This window comes from Phacochoerus africanus, chromosome 2, assembly GCF_016906955.1.
Source record: "Phacochoerus africanus isolate WHEZ1 chromosome 2, ROS_Pafr_v1, whole genome shotgun sequence".
Lineage (NCBI taxonomy): Eukaryota > Metazoa > Chordata > Mammalia > Artiodactyla > Suidae > Phacochoerus > Phacochoerus africanus.
In genome coordinates, this window is record NC_062545.1 from 109,982,276 (window position 1) to 110,001,143 (window position 18,868).

General features: G+C 40.9%; 1 protein-coding gene across 2 annotated transcripts in view; it reads right to left on the minus strand.

Annotated features, from left to right (window-relative positions):
* SNX1 (sorting nexin 1) overlaps nucleotides 1-18,868 on the minus strand; it is a 39,411-nt gene that overhangs the window by 13,610 nt on the left and 6,933 nt on the right. For both annotated transcript variants that reach the window (XM_047765923.1, XM_047765924.1), the window contains exons 2-4: nucleotides 7,359-7,470; nucleotides 3,175-3,302; nucleotides 2,350-2,416 (exon numbers count right to left, since the gene is read on the minus strand). In XM_047765923.1, the coding sequence (XP_047621879.1) occupies nucleotides 2,350-2,416; nucleotides 3,175-3,302; nucleotides 7,359-7,470 (307 nt within the window). The remainder of the gene's footprint in view (nucleotides 1-2,349; nucleotides 2,417-3,174; nucleotides 3,303-7,358; nucleotides 7,471-18,868) is intronic.

The window sequence follows — 18,868 nt, forward strand, 5'->3', positions numbered from 1 at the left end:
TAGTTCTCTTTTAAACCACTTATACTACATTGCCTACTACTACTAAGGATGCTTACCATTGATAAAAGAAAAAAAAATCTGCATTTACTTTATAGAAAAAGTATTTCAAATTTCATCCACAGGTGGACAGTCATGGTCAAATGTCTAGAAGGTCAATCCCATAATTTAGTGCCTCAAGGGATGACTTAAGTGCGAACATACATAAAACACAGTAGTGATGTAGGATCTTTGGACATTTTGCTTGCTTACCACTGCTTTTACTGAGGCAATGTGTGAGAAAAGGGACATACTTGCATGTCCAGAGCTTATAAATTACGGAAAATGTTCTAGAAATGCAGTAGTTTTTAATTTATGTTAATTTCCTTAATAATTTCAGAAAGCAGGAAATGACCTATGCCAATTACCAAGGCTCTCAAAAGCAATATCCTGGTAGAAGTGAGATTCTAATTTATTTAGATATGTGTGGGAATGAGAAGCGCATGTTGAATAAACAGTCTACACAAACAGAAGGTGCTGTTATAAGGATCAGGCCTTGAATATGAAAATGCTTTAAGTAGCTGGTTTCTTGGCATCAACATGACTCACAGTATAGCCATGGTACAAGGGGACAAAGGCTTAAGCCCCAAAGTGATTTGTGTTTAAATAAATCTGATCCACGGATGTTTAAATTACTGTTACGGGTCAAATTATGTCTCCTTAAAAAAGATATGTTGAAAGTCCTAACTTCAGAATGTGATGTTATTTGAAAATGGGGTCTCTACAGAAGTAATCAAGAGAAAATGAGGTCAGTAGGGTGGGCCATAATTCAGGATGACTGATGTTCATATAAAGAAGAGAAATTTGGACAGAGACAGACACACATAAAGGGAAAATGATGTGCCAATGAAGGCAGAGATCAGAGTGAAGCATCTGTAAGCCAAGGAATGCCTGAGCTACAAGAGAGGCAGGGAACAGTCCTTCGCTGGTGCCTTTTGAGGGAGCATGGCCTCGCCAATACTGTGATTTCAGACTTTCAGCCTCCAGGAGAGAATAAACTTCTGCTGTTTTAAGCTGCTCCATTTATGGTACTTTGTCACAGAAGTCCTAGGAAACTAACACAGTCCCTTCCTCTCCTGGTACAAACATCAGGATTTTTAAATGTTAAAACAATTAGTACTATTTACTTATAATTTATTTTAGTCTACCCAAGATTTAAGGCAGCTAATAAGTAGCCTAAAATCAATGTGCTTGTAGAATATTCATAAATCTTAGAGAGGCAAGAGAGACTCCTAAACATGTAATCCAAAGTTCTGGTCCAAGCTCTATCACGGACGATGTGTTCTGACTTGTCAGGAGAGCTACATTTCATTTATTGGTTCTCAATTTCCTCTATCATTGGTTGGATAAGCGAATTGTATAAGATGTTCATAAACATCCTAGGAAAGGTAAAATCCACAGTTTAACAGCAAACCATTTTTGCATACAGTCTCATTAGATTTTCTAAAACTTGTTCCTATTTCACAACAGATGGAATTGGAAATCACACTTTTCCTCTTAATCATATAAACATCGCCCCTATTTAACAGGAGGAAAAAGCTCCATGCAGCCTCTTCTGCCAGGGACTAAATCTGGAACATGCAAAGTCCAGGCCTGTTGCTCTCTGCTCACTTAAAGGTCTCACAAGCTTGGGACAGGGAAGGCTGTCCTGAAAATCCACATTCCGGCCAAAGTTAAGTACTGTGCTTTTTGAAAATCTAATTTCAACATGATTAAAATTCAGCTTGGGTCCTTTAATCTTTACCTATGAAAGAGAGATGCAGACTTATCCATTTTATTAAGACTATTAAGGATACATGATAAATTATATATAAGAAGTAAAAATTTCTTGAGGGAAAAATAAAGCCAGCATGCCAAATTTTAGAACATTGTTTTTAGGGAGTAAAATGGTTTCAACAACTCTGTGGGAGAAGGCAATGTTTTGAGTTTTTAAAGGGATTCTAGGAGTTCCCCGGTGGCCTAGTGGGTTAAGGATTTGGCACTGTCACTACTGTGGCGTGGATTTGATCCCTGGCCTGGGAACTTCTGCATCCTATGGGAGTGGTCAAAAAAAATTAAGGAAAATAAAAAGGGATTCTCCTACTACTTGATTTTCTAATTTTTCTTCCTAAAGCCAAGAAAGCCTAAAGAAGCACTAGTAACTGCTGTTTCTGGCCTTGGAAGACTAGCAGGGGGCACAGTTTCACAGGAAAGCTAATAATGAAGTACTTCATGCTAGCTAGGTTCAGCTGTGGAGGTAACCATTTAGAGACAAGCTAAGCATGTCTTCCACAGCCACATCCTAACATCACGAGGAGTCCCAGGTACACTCACCTATTTTCTCAGGATCAGTTATGCCGACTGTCAAATCAAACTGGTCTTCCTGTTCTTCTTCCTCTAGCTTTTAAAGAGAAGACAAATCATGAGAGTTAACACCGCCAAAAAGGCTATTAGTTTTACTCTTGTTATTACCATTGTAACAATATAGTATCATCAAGAGATATCCTTTTACACATCAGTGTTTGTCTATTACTAATGATCCCAATGAGGTAACTTCCACAATTTTAAGTTGGTGTCTGCTCAAAGGTCTTTGTTACATCTATTCTCTTAAAACCTTTCTTTGATCATAATGACTAATTACTAGGTTTGGAAAGATTTGCCTTAGGCTAGGAGGGAAGGAGAAGAGAGTGACTATATTCTTTTTTTTTTTTTTTTTTGCTTTTTAAGGTCGAACCCACAGCATATGGAAGTTCCCAGGCTAGGGGTCTAATTGGAGCTTCAGCTACTGGCCTACACCACAGCTCACAGCAACACCAGATTCTTAACCCGCTGAACAAGGCCAGGGATTGAACCTGCTACCTTATGGTTCCTAGTTGGATTCGTTTCTGCTGCACCATGACAGGAACTCCATGGCTATACTCTTGAATATGGGAGATTCAGACGCTAAATATTACTGGCCATTGAAAGCCTCTGTGCTATCCTCCTGGTAATAGATACTCTCCCCAGGAAAGAGTATCTATGGGATTCTGGCTCTCCATTAAGCATAAAGGTCTTCTTTAAGAGTCATAAATATTATCTCAAGGTTCAAACTCAACTGAACTTCAGACTGGTGGCACAGCCCTAAACATCCAAAAGAAGACCAATGGCACACATTCTCACCTCCTCATAGCTTGGCTGGAGCTTAGAAGAATTTGTGGCGTCCTGTGGAGGAAGAGAAATGAGCGTTTTGGCTGGCAGCTTCTTCTGATTATTTTGTGTGCTGTCCAAGGATAGCTCCACTGTGGCATCTAAAAATAGTTGATATTTTATAATGAAGGAAGAGTCATAAAAACTAGAAAAAAATGGACCTAATAGATCAACATAGTAACACTTGGGAAAAGGCACTGTTTGCCACATCTGAGGATGACACTGTTGATTTATGACAGTTTAAGAATTGTTCACAATTCTAGTTTTAGATCATCTGGCAAAGATTAAGTTATGTTTAATATATGCTGTCCAATGGGGATAAAAAGACATGTGTAGTATCTGAAAAGTCTTCTAATCAAAACAGTTTTTAAAAAACGTGCTTAAGTGTTGCCTTTGTCTATCTGGGAAAAATCTCAGTTGAACAGAACAACTCATTCCCTAAGTGTTCCAGAGAGGGGACTTTTAAAAGAGCATTATGTACCATTTTTAGGCATTAATATTTCTTGGGCAAATAATAGGATGCGCTTTCAGCTTGGAGCAATGGAGCTATAAGTTCAAAACCAAAACAGCTCAGATTTTTTTCTTTTTAATAGGAAAAAAACCTAAATATCTATTTTGACTTGGCCAAACTTGGTATTCAGTTTTAACCTAATGGAATGTAAAGAAAGCTGTTTTTTTGTTTGTTTTTTTCTCTTTTCTAGACTTTTTTTTTTTTTTTTGGTCTCTTTATGGCCACACCCTCAGCATATGGAGGCTCCCAGGCTAGGGTCTAATCGGAGCTGTAGCTGCCTGCCTACAGCACAGCCACAGTAACGCCGGATCCTTGACCCACTGAGCAAGGCCAGGGATCAAACCCACAACCTCATGGTTCCTAGTATGATTCGCTTCTGCTGCACCATGACAGGAACTCCTCTTGTCTAGACTTTCATTTGGAGCTAAAATGAAATCAGAGAGAGGGGTCTATAAGGCATAATCAAGTCCTAGATCAATGTTATAATCATTTAAAGTGAACCATGTCTATAAACAAGGCTGTTGGAATCCCATCAGGACTCTTTTCCTTATTAGGAAAAGAGAGGTTGTTATATAATCTGACCCTACTGTAGGAGTATAAATCACACAAAACGTATGCATAATGAACATGTTAGGGTGGTAGGATTCTTTGAAGCAAGCAACCAACTAAAGTATGTTCAAGACATTCACATCATGTAGGCCCTCATAAATAATTAAGTTATCCAATCCAATAAAAGTTACTGAAAATGAAACAGGAACTTAAACATTTAAAACCTCTGGCTTATGAGAGTGCTACTAAAAGCTATTTGAAAAGCAGTGTGTTTTTTATAGAAAGTCAAATGCCAAAACTTACATCAAAAGTGATTTTTTTCCTCTGTACCCTTGATAAGAGTAATGGAAAAGCTGTTGGACTCCATCACAGAGATTCCGATTATCACAAAACTAATCATGTAGGAAATACCAGAATATTTAAATTTTCACAGTCAATATCTAAAACACCTGAGGAACTACTTCTAAATACCTCACTGTAGGCACTCCTTTCTATAGATATCTTACATTCCTTCCCTGGTAGTGAGGCAGGTATCATCTGTTTATGAAGACAGTTGGGGAATGAAGTAAATCAGAGTTCTCATTAGTAATAAATATGTTCCCGATAAAGATCTTCTACATGTTCATGTACATAAAACCTAACCATGGAGGTAACTCGGTCCCACTAAGATTTCAGGTCTTCTTAAAGGGCAGATCACATAAATGTTAAACTCCTGGAGGCAGAAAAACCTTCTTTTCAATCTGTCATATAACTAGATTCTTCAATATTTGCATTTCTTCTCCAGAAACTTTATCTAAAATATAAGCATCATCAAGATGAATAGTGGGCATTTACATTTCAGAGAGGAAAGGAACGGGAAGATCTTGGAAATTTTTATTTCTTTCTTTTAACCTCTTCCCTTTCACGTCTTCTAATTTTCCAACCAGAGTTCAAATGTAAGAGTCCTTCCAAGGCCTTACCCTCTGCCCTCTCATCGCCCTCCTTCCTTATTATTCTCGCCTTTGAGGGTCTCATTCACATGGCAGTTTCAATGATCACCTGGAGGAAGGTGATTCCCCCTCTCTCCAGCTCTTCCCCCTTTCTCCTCGTAAAGTACAATAGTTTAAAATATCTTCAGGGCACTTCCCTTTGTTAAGTTAAAATATCTAAAACCCAAACTCACTACCTCATCCCCAACCCCTCCAATTCAAAGCTAGATTCTTCTGTAGAATGTAGTTCTCAAAATGGTACTATTTTCTTTCTTTCTTTCTTTTTTTTTGGGTCTTTTTTGCCTTTTCTTGAGCCGCTGCCACAGCATATGGAGGTTCCCAGGCTAGGGGTTTAATGGGAGCTGTAGCCACTGGCCTACGCCACAGCCACGCAGGATCTGAGCCGCGTCTGCAACCTACACCACAGCTCATGGCAAGGCAGGATCCTTAAGCCACTGAACGAGGCCAGGGATTGAACCCACGTCCTCATGGATGCTAGTTGGGTTTGTTAACTGCTAAGCCACGATGGGAACTCCAAATTCTAATTATTATTGATGTCTAAAATCCTCCTAAACATTTCCAGCTTTATCTTCCATAGTGTCTCTAAGAAGCCCTTGCTTTGGCTCACCAAGTTTATTGACTCCCTCAAATGCACTTTGTACTTCTTGCTCAATCATTTTCATTCTTTTTCCTTTTTTCTACATAAATCCTGCTTCCTCCAAAAAGTCTCACAAAATCAGACCAGAGTTTATCAGACCAGAGTTTATCAATGAGGGTACTATCAACATTTTGGGCTGGAAAATTCTCTCTTTTGGCCATACTATGGCCTGCAGAAGTTCTTAGGCCAGGGACTGAACCCACGTCATAGCGATGTCCCAGGTCATATCAGAGACAACACCAAATCTTCAACTGCTAGGCCACCAGGGAACTCCTGGATAATTCTTTTGGGGAGGGGCTGTTCTGTGAACTGTAGGGTGTTTACCAGCATCCATAGCCTTTACCTAGTAGATATCAGCAGTTAGGTGTGACAACCCCAAATGTCTCCAACCACTGCCAAAATCCTGCGGGGTGGAGTGCAAATCATCCCCAGTTAAGAACTGGGCAATCTCTCTCAACAAAAAATGTATTGAGCCCATGGAAGTTGCTCTGTGGTGCCATGAGTTAAGGATCTGGTGTTGCTGCAGCTGCAATGAGGGTTCGATTCCTGGCTCAGGAATTTCCACATGCCACAGATATAGCAAAGGGAAAAAAAAAAAAAATTTACTGAGCCCAAAATGCTAATAGTGTCAAGACTAAGAAACCCTGTCTATAGTAGTGTTTTTTAAACTTCAGGTTTTCATTCACTGGGAAATTGTGACAGTGATTCAACTGGTTGTAGATGATATTTATTTATTTATTTAGTCTTTTTTTGCCATTTCTTGGGCAGCTCCCACGGCATATGGAGGTTCCCAGGCTAGGGGTCGAATCGGAGCTGTAGCCACCGGCCTACACCACAGCCACAGCAACGTGGGGTCCGAGCCGCATCTGCAAACTACACCCACAGCTCACGGCAACACAGGATCGTTAACCCACTGAGCAAGGGTGGGGATTGAACCCGTAACCTCATGGTTCCTAGTCGGATTCGTTAACCACTGTGACACGACAGGAACTCTGGTTGTAGATTGTATTTCAAAAAAGAGAAACAACAGAAAATTTCAGAAAGTAGTAAGGGCAAATCACTTAATAAAATTTTTAGTTTTATATAGAAATGCATATATATTTTGGATTACGACACAAAATGTATTTCTTATTATGAATCTTGGTCATAAAAATCTAAAGCCACTGCTTTAGTCTCACCTCAGGCCCCTCTGAGCTCCCATGACTTCAGGTCAGTCTTTTGGTCACATTTGTATGACTGTTTAACAATTTGTTTAGCTTGCTCTCTTAAATAACTGTATATTTATGTCTTACCCCCTAAACTTGTAAGAATTTGATGGTTGGGACTGCCTTTTACATGTTTTGGAATTCTCCACAATAGTATCTTACCGAGATGTTTCTCTCTCTCTCTCATACACACACACTTTGTTGCTTTTCCACTTTAACTCAGCTGCTTAAAAGATTCCTAGCTTAAGTTCTGAGTCCATACTTGCCTGCAAAGAGATCCTGTGGCTCTTGGTCTTGTTCCTCATGGATACCGTTTTCTTTGGAGCCATTGTTGATGGGAAGAAGGGAAGCAATTCTCTTTGGAGACTGGGGCTTACTCTGAAAACAAAGAGATAATTCTGAATAAAACAGTGCTGTTAAAAACAAACCTAGAAAGTGACCTCCAATACATCCTTTAGTTGTTCCAAGTGTTTTGCAGAAGACAGTGATCATAGCCACTTCAGTAAGCAGCAAATCATTATTAGCGATGTAAGTGCTGCCCAAGTGATCACAGAGGTAAAATACTCATACATTTTAGAGTTCATTTCTAACAACCATAACTCTGCTGAAATGCCCTACCCCAAAGCACATGAAGCCAACGTGGGTATGTGTAGACACAGATAATTCTCAAAAGAATCTGTCCAAATGCATTTCTCCTCAGTTGATGACCTTTATTATTTCAAATGTTGACACAGCACATTCTAGTGAACAGGATACCACACTAGAGTCCAGAATTCAAGCTCTGATCAAGCTCTTTGTGGCCTTGGCCAAATCACTCACTGAAGCCCAATTGTGTGGATACTACTGACTCTCCTGACAGGCAAAGGAAGGTATAACACTTTACATCTAATGCTGTTTGTAAATATAACTTATCTCTTCATCCTTAACTTAGACACAATTTTCTTTTTCTTTTTGGCGGTGGCCTTGGCATGTGGAAGTTTCTAGGCCAGGGACTGAACCGAGTGCTGCAGCGACAACATTGAATCTTTAATCTGCTGCACCACAAGGGATCTCCTACAAACACTACACACACATACACGCAATTCTTTTTTCAAATTTTATGGCTGCACTGGTGGCATATGGAAGTTCCTGGGCCAGGGACTGAATCTGAGCTACAGCTGCAACCTACACTGCAGCTGTGGCAATACTGGATCCTTTAACCCACTGTACTAGGCTGGGGATCCAACCTGTACCCCTGTAGCAACCCAAGCTGCTGCAGTCAGATTTTTAAGCCTACTGCACCATGGTGGGAACTCTGAGACACAATTTTTAATGAGACTCAAGTCAGGCTAGCAAAAGAAAAATCAGTCATGCTTAGCTGATGGGCACATGGTGAAAATACAGTCAGTCCATGGTCTTTATCAAAAGCCCAGTGATCAGTCACAAACAAGGGTGGGGTGAGGCCCCAGACCGGTACCAGAGTGAACAAAGCTGGATTGTGTAGTAAATGAACAGAAAGCTGGGAATCTGGCTTCAAAAGCCATGGTGTCTTACTAAAGGGTTTTGAAGTCAGACCCCAAGGCCAAATCAGTTAAAAGATGTGACTTTTATGCAGCATTTCCTTAACAAATCTGAAGGATATTGTTCCTTGGAAACAGGCTTTTTCTGACCCAACACAACAAAGAGAAATAAATGACATCTATTGGGCACTCCGGATTTGCCATGCAAACAGCTTCATCTGGGTATTGGTGCCACCCTCAGAAAAGAAACTTATACCAATATGTAGATATATACTAGCAAACAATATTTCTAATTGAATTTTCATGCTAAATAAAATTTAATAAGCTTATAGATGTATATGCTTAAATATTACCAATTCTTTCTTTCTTTCTTTTTTTTTTTTTTAGGGCCGCACTCGTGGCATATGGAGATTCCCAGGCTATGGGTCTAATCAGAGCTGTACCTGCTGGCCTATGCCACAGCCATAGCAACGCAGGATCTGAGCCATGTCTGCGACCTACACCACAGCTCGCAGCAACACCGGATCCTTAACGCACTAAGCAAGGCCAGGGATCAAACCTGCATCCTCATGGATGCTAGTCAGATTCGTTACCTGCTGAAACATGACAGGAAGTCCTAAATATTACCAGTTCTGTTAGAGACAGTCTTCTAGTTGATTCCAAAAATCTTAAAACATAAAAAAAAAAAAGGAGTTCCCGTTGTGGCGCAGTGGTTAACGAATCCGACTAGGAACCATGAGGGTGCGGGTTCGGTCCCTGCCCTTGCTCAGTGGGTTAACGATCCCGTTGCCGTGAGCTGTGGTGTAGGTTGCAGACACGGCTCGGATCCCGCGTTGCTGTGGCTCTGGCGTAGGCCAGTGGCTGTAGCTCCGATTAGACCCCTAGCCTGGGAACCTCCATATGCCGCGGGAGCGGCCCAAGAAATAGCAACAACAACAACAAAAAAAAAACAAAGACAAAAAAAAAACAAAGAGGGAGTTCCCGTCATGGCTCAGGGGTCAATGAACCTGACTAGGATCCATCACGATGTGGGTTCAATCCCTGGCCTCACTCAGTGGGTTAAGGATCCAGCATTGCTATGAGCAGATGCAGTCTGGATCCTTAACCCAATCACTTTTCTACATGTACACTTCATTCCCATACATGCTCTTGTGCTCTTGTATAGGGAATCTCATTAAAAAGCCTGATTTCTCTTAATTCAGTTCCCACTGAAAACAGCTGCCTCTAGATGGAGATCTAGGAGAAATTAAAACTCAAGATACATTAAGAATATATGTATATTTGATCCAGTGGATCTAGCAATCCCACTCCTGGGCATCTATCCAGAGAAAACCAAGATTCAAAAAGATACGTGTACTCTAACGTTCATTGCAGCACTAGACACAAGAGCCAAGACATGGAAGCAACCTAAATGTCCACCAACAGAGGAGTGGATAAAGAAGATGTGGTACACATACACAGTGGAATATTACTCAGCCATAAAAAGGAAAGAAATAATGGCATTTGCAGTAACATGGATGGACCCAGAAATTATGCTAAGTGAAGTTAGTCAGACAGTGAGACACCAACATCATATACTATGATATATGTGGAATCTAAGAAAGTAATACAATGAACTTCTTTGCAGAACAGATACTGACTCATAGACTTCGAAAAACTTATGGTTTCCAAAGGAGACAGGGGGATGGGCTGGGGGAATTTGGGGATGGAAATGCCATATAACGTTGCACAACTATAAATGTAATAAAATTAATGGAGTTCCCATTGTGGCGCAGTGGACACAAATCCAATTAGGAACCATAAGGTTGCAAACTTGATCCCTGGCCTCGCTCAGTAGGTTAAGGATTCGGGGCTGCCTTGAGCTGTGGTATAGTTTGCAGACTTGGCTCAGATCTGGTGTTGTGGTCTAGGCATAGGCTGGCGGCTACAGCTCCGATTTGATCCCTAGCCTGGGAACCTCCATACGCCGTGGGTAAGGCGCTAAAAAGACAAAAAAAAAAAGAAAAAAAAAATCATAGAGATAAAAAATAAAAAGAATATGTAGGTATAGGAGTTCCTGTTGTGGTGAGGCAGAATCCATGAGGTGTCCATAGTATCCATGAGGATGCCGATTTGATCCCTGGCCTCGCTATGAACTATGGTGCAGGTCGGATCCTGTGTTGCTGTGGTTGTGGTGTAGGCCAGCAGCTGTAGTTCTGATTTGACCCCTAGTCTGGGAACTTTCATATGCTGTGGGTGTGGCCCCCCCAAAAAAAAGCAAAGAAAAAAAAAGAATATATGAACATAAATGTAATTTTTTTTCTTTCTTTTTTGCCTTTTGTCTTTTGAGGGCCACACCTGTGGCATATGGAGGTTCTCAGGCTAGGGGTCAAACAGGAGCTGTAGCCGCCAGCCTACGCCAGAGGCACAGCAACGCAGGATCTGAGCTGCGTCTGTGACCTAAACCACAGCTCACAGCAACGCCAGATCCTTAACCCACTGAGCAGGGCCAGGGATTGAACCCTCGTCCTCATGGATGCTAGTTGGGCTCACTAACTGCTGAGCCATGATGGGAACTCCCTATAGACGTAGTTTATGAGTAGCTAGCTCATCAGGGAGACTAAAGCAATAGGAAAGGCACAGGTTAGAATTTAGCCATTTCTAAAAACATCTAGAAGAATCCATTCTTGTGATATGGAGATGAATAAAGTGAGCTTTACATTTCTTTCCTTTTTCTGCCCTGCCAGGGCAGTTCCCAGACCAGGGATTGAACCTATGCCACCGCAGTGACAATATTGAATCCAGAATCACTAGGCCACCAGGAACTCCCAGCTTTCCATTTCTGATTTATCATCTAACCTTGGAAGTTTAAAGATTAAGAATATTTTCTGGGGGTTCCCGTTGTGGCTCAGTGATTAATGAACCCAACTAGTATTCATGAAGATGTGGGTTTGATCCCTAGCCTTGCCCAGTTAGTTAAGGATCTGGCATTGCCATGAGCTGTGGTGTAGGTTGCAGACATGGCTTGGATCCCGTGTTGCTGTGGGTGTGGTGTAGCCCAGCAGCTACAGCTCCAATTCGATCCCTAGCCTGGGAACCTCCATAAGCCGCGGGTGAGGCCCTGAAAAGACAAAAGACCAAAAAAAAAAAAAAAAAAGAATATTTTCTGGAGCAGTGCTAGAATAGCAATCTGTCTGGGAGAAAATATTTGCAAATGATACAACCAATAAGAGCTTAATTTCCAAAACAGACAACTCATACAACTTAATAACAAAAAAATAAACAACTAAATCAAAAAATGGGCAGAAGACCTAAAGAGATTCTTCAAAGAAGACATACAGGAGTTCCCGTCGTGGCGCAGTGGTTAACGAATCTGACTAGGAACCATGAGGTTGCAGGTTCGGTCCCTGCCCTTGCTCAGTGGGTTAACGATCCAGCGTTGCCGTGAGCTGTGGTGTAGGTTGCAGATGCGGCTTGGATCCCACGCGTTGCTGTGGCTGTGGTGTAGGCCAGTGGCCACAGCTCCAATTCGACCCCTAGCCTGGGAACCTCCATATGCCGCGGGAGCGGCCCAAGAAATAGCAAAAAGACCAAAAAAAAAAAAAAAAAAGAAGAAGACATACAGATGGCCAATGAAAAGATGCTCCACATTGCTAATTATTAGGAAAATGCAAATCAAAACCACAATGAAGTACTACCTTGCACCACTCCAAATGGCTGTCATTAAAAAGTCTACAAATAGCAAAAGCTGGAGAGGGTGTGGAGAAAAGGGAACCCTCTAACATTGTTGGTGGGAATATAAGTTTGGTATAGCCACTATGGAAAAAAGTATGGAGGTTCCTAAAAAAACTAAAAAGAAAGTTGCCATATGATCCAGCAATCCTACTCCTGGGCATATATCCAGAGAAAATCTTAATTTGAAAAGATACCTATACTCCAAAGTTTATATAGCAGCACTATTTACAATAGCCAAGACATAGAAGCAACCTAAATGTCCATCAATAGATGAATAAAGAAGAGGTGGCATGCATACACACACACACACACACACACACACACAATGGAATATTACTCAGCCATAATGGAAGGACTTAGAGATTATAACTAGATGAGGTCAGTCAGATAAAGACAAATACCATATGATATCACTTATATGTGGAATCTATTTTTTGTTGTTGTTGTCTTTCTGTCTTTTTAGGGCTGCACCATGGCATATGAAGGTTCCCAGGCTAGGGATCTAATTGGAGCTACAGCTGCCGGCCTACACCACAGCCACAACAATGTCAGATCCAAGCCGTGTCTGTGACCTACGTCACTGCTCACGGCAATGCTGGATCCTTAACCCACTGAGCAAGGCCAGGGATCAAACCTGCAACCTCATGGTTCCTAGTCGGATTCGTTTCTGCTGCACCACAAGGGGAACTCCTACGTGGAATCTAAATACAAATGAACTTATTCACAAAACAAACAGACTCAAAGACATAGAAAACAATCTTATGGTTACAAAGGGAGAAAGGGGGTAGGGGTGGGGATAAGTTAGGAGTTTGGTATTAGCAGATACAAACTACTATATATAAATGGATAAATAACCAAGTCCTACTTACATAGCACAGGGAACTATAGCCAAAATCTTATGATAAACCATAACGGAAAAGAATATGAAAAAGAATATATATAAAAAACTGAACCAAGAATTCTTTGGTGTGAGAGTACCTGTTGTGGCTCAAAGCTAATGAATCTGCCTAGTATCCATGAGGATGCGGGTTAGATCCCTGTCCTCGCTCAGGGGGTTAAGGATCCGGCATTGCCGTGAGCTGTGGTGTAGCTCACAGACAAGGCTCAGATCCTGTGTTACTGTGGCTGTGGCCTGCAGCTGTAGCTCCAATTCGACCCCTAGCCTGGGAACTTCCATATGCCTTGGGTGTGGCCCTAAAGAGACCAAAAAAAAAAGAATTCTTTGGTGGCACATCAGTGTCACTGATGTGGCTTGGTCTGATGCCTGGCTAGGGAATTTCTGCATGCTTTGGGTGTGGGAAAAAAAAAAAAAAAAAAAAAGCAGTATGTTTTTCCCTGTACCAATCAGAAGAGACAGATTCTGATGGATGGAATACTGCAATAACAACAGGAGCATGACTACCCATCTTTCTTCCTCCATCAGACTCCCTTTAAGCCAAAACTAGACATTGCTTGACTAGAAGTGTAATGAAAAAAAGACTTGTGTTCCCCAAGTAACCTACACAACCTGTGAGAATAGAAAATTGCCCCTCAGATATACGCTGGGACTCCATTCCAAAAACTACTCAAGGATGAAGATAGATTGATTACTGTATTTACTAACCCGTTCTTTCTTTGTGGTTCTTTTATAAAATTGATTGCATACGTACGTAAAACTTTCTATTTTTTTTTGCCCCCTCTACCATCTGAGCAGTTTTTCACATCAAAAATCCCACATTTAATGATTTAACTATCATAGGAATCACTGCCCTAATGATGGACATTTAGACAGCTTCCAGGGTTTTTTTTTCTTCTTTTCTTTTTTCTTTTTAGGGCTGCACCCAAAGCATGTGGACATTCCCAGTCTAGGAGTTGAATTGGAGCTATAGCCATCGGCCTATGCCACAGTGTACGCCTTGGCAACATGGATCCAAGCTGTGTCTTGGACCTATACCACAGCTCACGGCAATGCCAGATCCTCAACCCACTGAGGCAGGCCAGGGATCAAACCCTCATCCTCATGGATCTTAGTCGGCTCCCTTTCTGCTGAGCCACAATGGGAACTCCCCAAAAAGCATTCTTTCTTTTAATGATAGAATCCTAGGCTAGGATATCCAATGCTTACTCTGGTTGTTACTTCTAGCAGGTTATTCTACTGATAAGCCTTTTTAAAACTTCACGCACTTGTTTATAATTACAAGAGCATACAGACAGCCTAATCTTAATTTTCAGGGAGGCACTAGAAAGGTTTGCCAGCAAGAGAGCACTTGTGTTAAGCACAAACAGGTATTTCTCGCCAGTGGCCACTTTCAAACCATGAGGCTCAGGCTACTAATATAATTTTCTTAGCTCAGGGAAAGACAGATGTGGGCTTGCCATTCCCTAGAGCTGACATGGCCATTCAGCACTGAAAAGCACTGCTGTGATACCTTCCGTTTAGGCTAACCAGCTGTGATTCTTCCTCTTGTTCCTCAATTGCTCTGTTCCAGGCAGAAACTTTGCAGAAGCTATACCCAAATGATAAGAGGACAGTCATGAAGTCTTAAAAAATTACCCTGGAAGACCTTGGCATGAAATAATGCTCCTTTTGCCACCTTTACTTTTGGGAAGAAATGAGTGAAGTGGTGCAGCTTCTTAGTTTTCTATCATGGCTACAACAAATTATCACAAATTTAAAAGATTAAACAATGCAAATTTATTAATTTATTATTCTGAACAAGTCAATCAGGTCTCACTGGGCAAAATTTGAAGCATTATTAGGATACATTCCTTTCTGGAGGTTCTAGGGAAGAATATGTTTCCTTGCTCTTTCTAGCTTCTAGAAGCTGTCTGCATTTCCTGGCTCATGGCCTCCATCTTCAAAGCCAACAATGTTACATCTCTCTGTGCTTTTCTTCTAAAGGCAGTCACTCTCTGTCTCTTCCATTTTTAATGGATCCCTTTGGTTACTTTGGGCCCACTCAGATAATCCAGGATGATTTCCCTATTTTAAGGTCAGCTAAGTAATAACTTTAATTCCATCCTCAACCTTACTCTTTGCTTTGTAACCTAATACATTCACGGGTTCTGGGATTAGGAGGTAGACATGCTGGGGGCAGGGGGTAATTATTCTGTCTACCGCAGGCCATGACTCCTCCCACACCATGTTTCAAAAACGGCACAGATAAAAAGCATCTGTGCTTATGAGAATGGACATTCAGTGTCCACTGGATTTGTGAATAGGGTGGTGCATCTTACTCTAAAAACTGGGTGAGTTATCTGACTAACCCAAATGATTTCATAATATTAGCTGCTCTCACAACTTAGGGAGTTAAGATAGGGATTCTTTTTTTTTGACCTTTTTTTAGGGCCGCACTAGCGGCATATGGGAGTTTCCAGGCTAGGGGTCTAATGGGAGTTGCAGCTGTTGGCCTACACCACAGTTCACGGCAATGCCAGATCCTTAACCCACTGAGTGAGGCCAGGGATCGAACTCGCAACCTCATGGTTCCTAGTTGGATTCGTTTCCACTGTACCACGACAGGAACTCCTCATCTTGATTTAAATTATGGTAGTTATTGGACCTATCCCTAGATATTATTTAAAGCGTTTTTCAAAAAGCACATGTTATTAATATAAGGTTGTTTAAATGTTCTAATAACTATTTCAGTATAATTGGTTTCCTTTTCAGTCTTATGTATTTTATACATTTAAAACCATTATTCAGAATGAGTCCACAGGTTTCACTGGACTGCTAATGGGGCCATGACACCAAAAAGGTAGAGAACCTCTGTGCTAGTCCTCTAGAACTAATGAAAATGGAAAAGGGGGAGCTGGAAGGGTAGGGAAAATGAGCCTGAAGCTGACCACTAAACTAGTCAAGGAAAATCATGAGCAAGCTCACTAGAGACATTAAAGTGAGGAGTTCCCACTGTGGAGCAATGGGATGGGCAGTGCGTCTGCAGCATTAGGACACAGGTTTGACCCCCGGCCAAGCACAGTGGGTTAAAGGATCTGGCACTGCCACAGCTTCGGCGTGGTCACAAGTGTGGCTCGGACCTGATCCCTGGCCCAAGAACTCCAATAAAAAAAAGAGAGAGAGAAAAAAAAAAAGGAAAGACCATCCACGATCCACCAAAATTTAGCCACAGACATTCTACTGAATCCTCTGGTATAATTTCCATACTAAATTTTTGGGGCCTCAAACTAATATAACTTAGAAGGGCCCAGAACGGCAGAAGGATCAGAGTACTAACGGTGAATTAACTTCTAAACTGAAAAAGCAAAACAAACCCAGTTCAAATTTGCTCTGAAAGCAGAATGGAGCCCCAGCTGCCCATGTGACTAAGCAAAAGAATAAGCCAGAAAAAACTGAGCAACAGGCTTTTCCTGGAGACGAGATACTTATGGCTACTTGCTTTGGTAACTATCAACTACTCATGATTTATTTACGCCAGCAGTTACTCAAGTGTGCTGAGAAGCTTTGAGGATCAAGGGAGAGAAATTACAGTGTTCTTTTTTCCTCTCTCACCTCCCAACCAAACAAAATGCGAGGGGCCAAATCATCAGAGCTACCTTAACACCCAAGTAAGCAAAGGGGCAGCAACTCCCTACAGAAACTAGTAAAGTCAGACTGCAACCTTAACTCTTCTCATACACACTGAACTCTAATTTTAAATAAATTTTAAGTTGGGTTCTTATTAGTCATCTTTAAAAGCCTTCTCTGTGTTCCCAGGTGGCCTAGCAGTTAAGAATTTGGCATCACTGCTGTGGCTCTGGTTCAATCCCTGGCCTGAGAATTTCTTCACTCCACGGGAACGGCCAAAAAAAAAAATCTTCTCTCATTGCCCCTTCCCTCCAAAATGCTTTGTAACTATTTTCATTAACTTTTCCTCCATAATCTTGAAAGCCAGATTAACTGGTAGTTAGTACGGTCAAGAAACCAAAAAAATCTATGTACTTTAGGAAAATTTAAACTTCCTAGAAATAAGACTTATTTACAATTCGAGCTGAGCATTAAAATAAATCTTTAGACATAATACAAGTTGCTGAGTTTTTCAAGAACATTTGCATCAGATCTGTGTGAAAAATGTGGAATTTCAACTGCTGATCTTTTGACCAGATCTGACCACCTGATGTGAGGTTAGCTCCAAAAAAGTGTTTGAGACAGTATGCCTATAGAAAATATTACACTCTAGAGAGACACCCTTGACTATTTAATAACATTAATTGTAAATGACGATACCATTAACTAAAGAAACTAAGCAATAAACCTTTGTTTAAAACTAGTGTTGTGTAGATCAGCTTTCAGAAGTCTGATTAGGAACAGAGAGAAGATAATAATAATAAACTTACTAAGGACATGTTATACCTTTGGGAACAGCCACCATCCATTTTGCAGAATGAAGAATTAAAATATCAGCCAGCTCACATCCAAGTATATATTAAAAGGATCATACACCATGATGGACTTATCCCAGGGATGCAAGGATTCTTCAATATCCACAAACCTATCAATGTGATATACCACATCAACAAACTGAAGACTAAAAACCAAACGATCATCTCAATAGATGCAGAAAAGGCTTTTGACAAAATTCAACATCCATTTCTGAAAAAAAACTCTCCAGAGAGTGGGGATAGAGTGAACCTACCTCAACATAATAAAAAACATATATGAAAAACCCACAGCTAACATCATTCTCAATGGTGAAAAATTGAAAACATTCCAACTAAGATCAGGAACAAGACAAGGATGTCCACTTTCACCACTATTATTCAACATAGTTTTGGAAGTTCTAGCCACAGCAATCAGAGAAGAAAAAGAAATAAAAGGAATCCAAATTGGAAAAGAAGAAGTAAAACTATCACTGTTTGCAGATGATATGATACTATACTTAGAAAACCCTAAAGACAGCACCAGAAAACTGTTAGAACTTATCAATAAATTTGGCAAAGTTGAAGGCTACAAAATTAATACACAAATCATTCGCATTTCTTTATACTATAATGAAAGATCAGAAAGAGAAATCAGAGAAACCATCCCGTTTATAATTGCACCAAAATGAATAAAATACCAGGAATAAACCTACCTAAAGAGACAAAAGACCTGTACTCTGAAAACTATAAAATGTTGATGAAAGAAATTAAAGATGACACAGAGGGAACAATATATCATGTTCTTGGATTGGAAGAATCAATAGTCAAAATGACTACATTACCTAAAGCAATTTACACATTCAATGCAATCCCTATCAAATTACCAAAGACATTCTTCACAGAACTACAAAAGAATATTTTAAAATTTGCATGGAAAAAAAAAAAAAAAAAAAAAGGAGTTCCCGTCGTGGCGCAGTGGTTAACGAATCCGACTAGGAACCATGAGGTTTCGGGTTCGGTCCCTGGCCTTGCTCAGTGGGTTAACGATCCGGCGTTGCCGTGAGCTGTGGTGTAGGTTGCAGACGCGGCTCGGATCCCGGCTCGGATCCCGAGTTGCTGTGGCTCTGGCGTAGGCCAGTGGCTACAGCTCCGATTCGACCCCTAGCCTGGGAACCTCCATATGCCACGGGAGCGGCCCAAGAAATAGCAACAACAAAAGACAATAA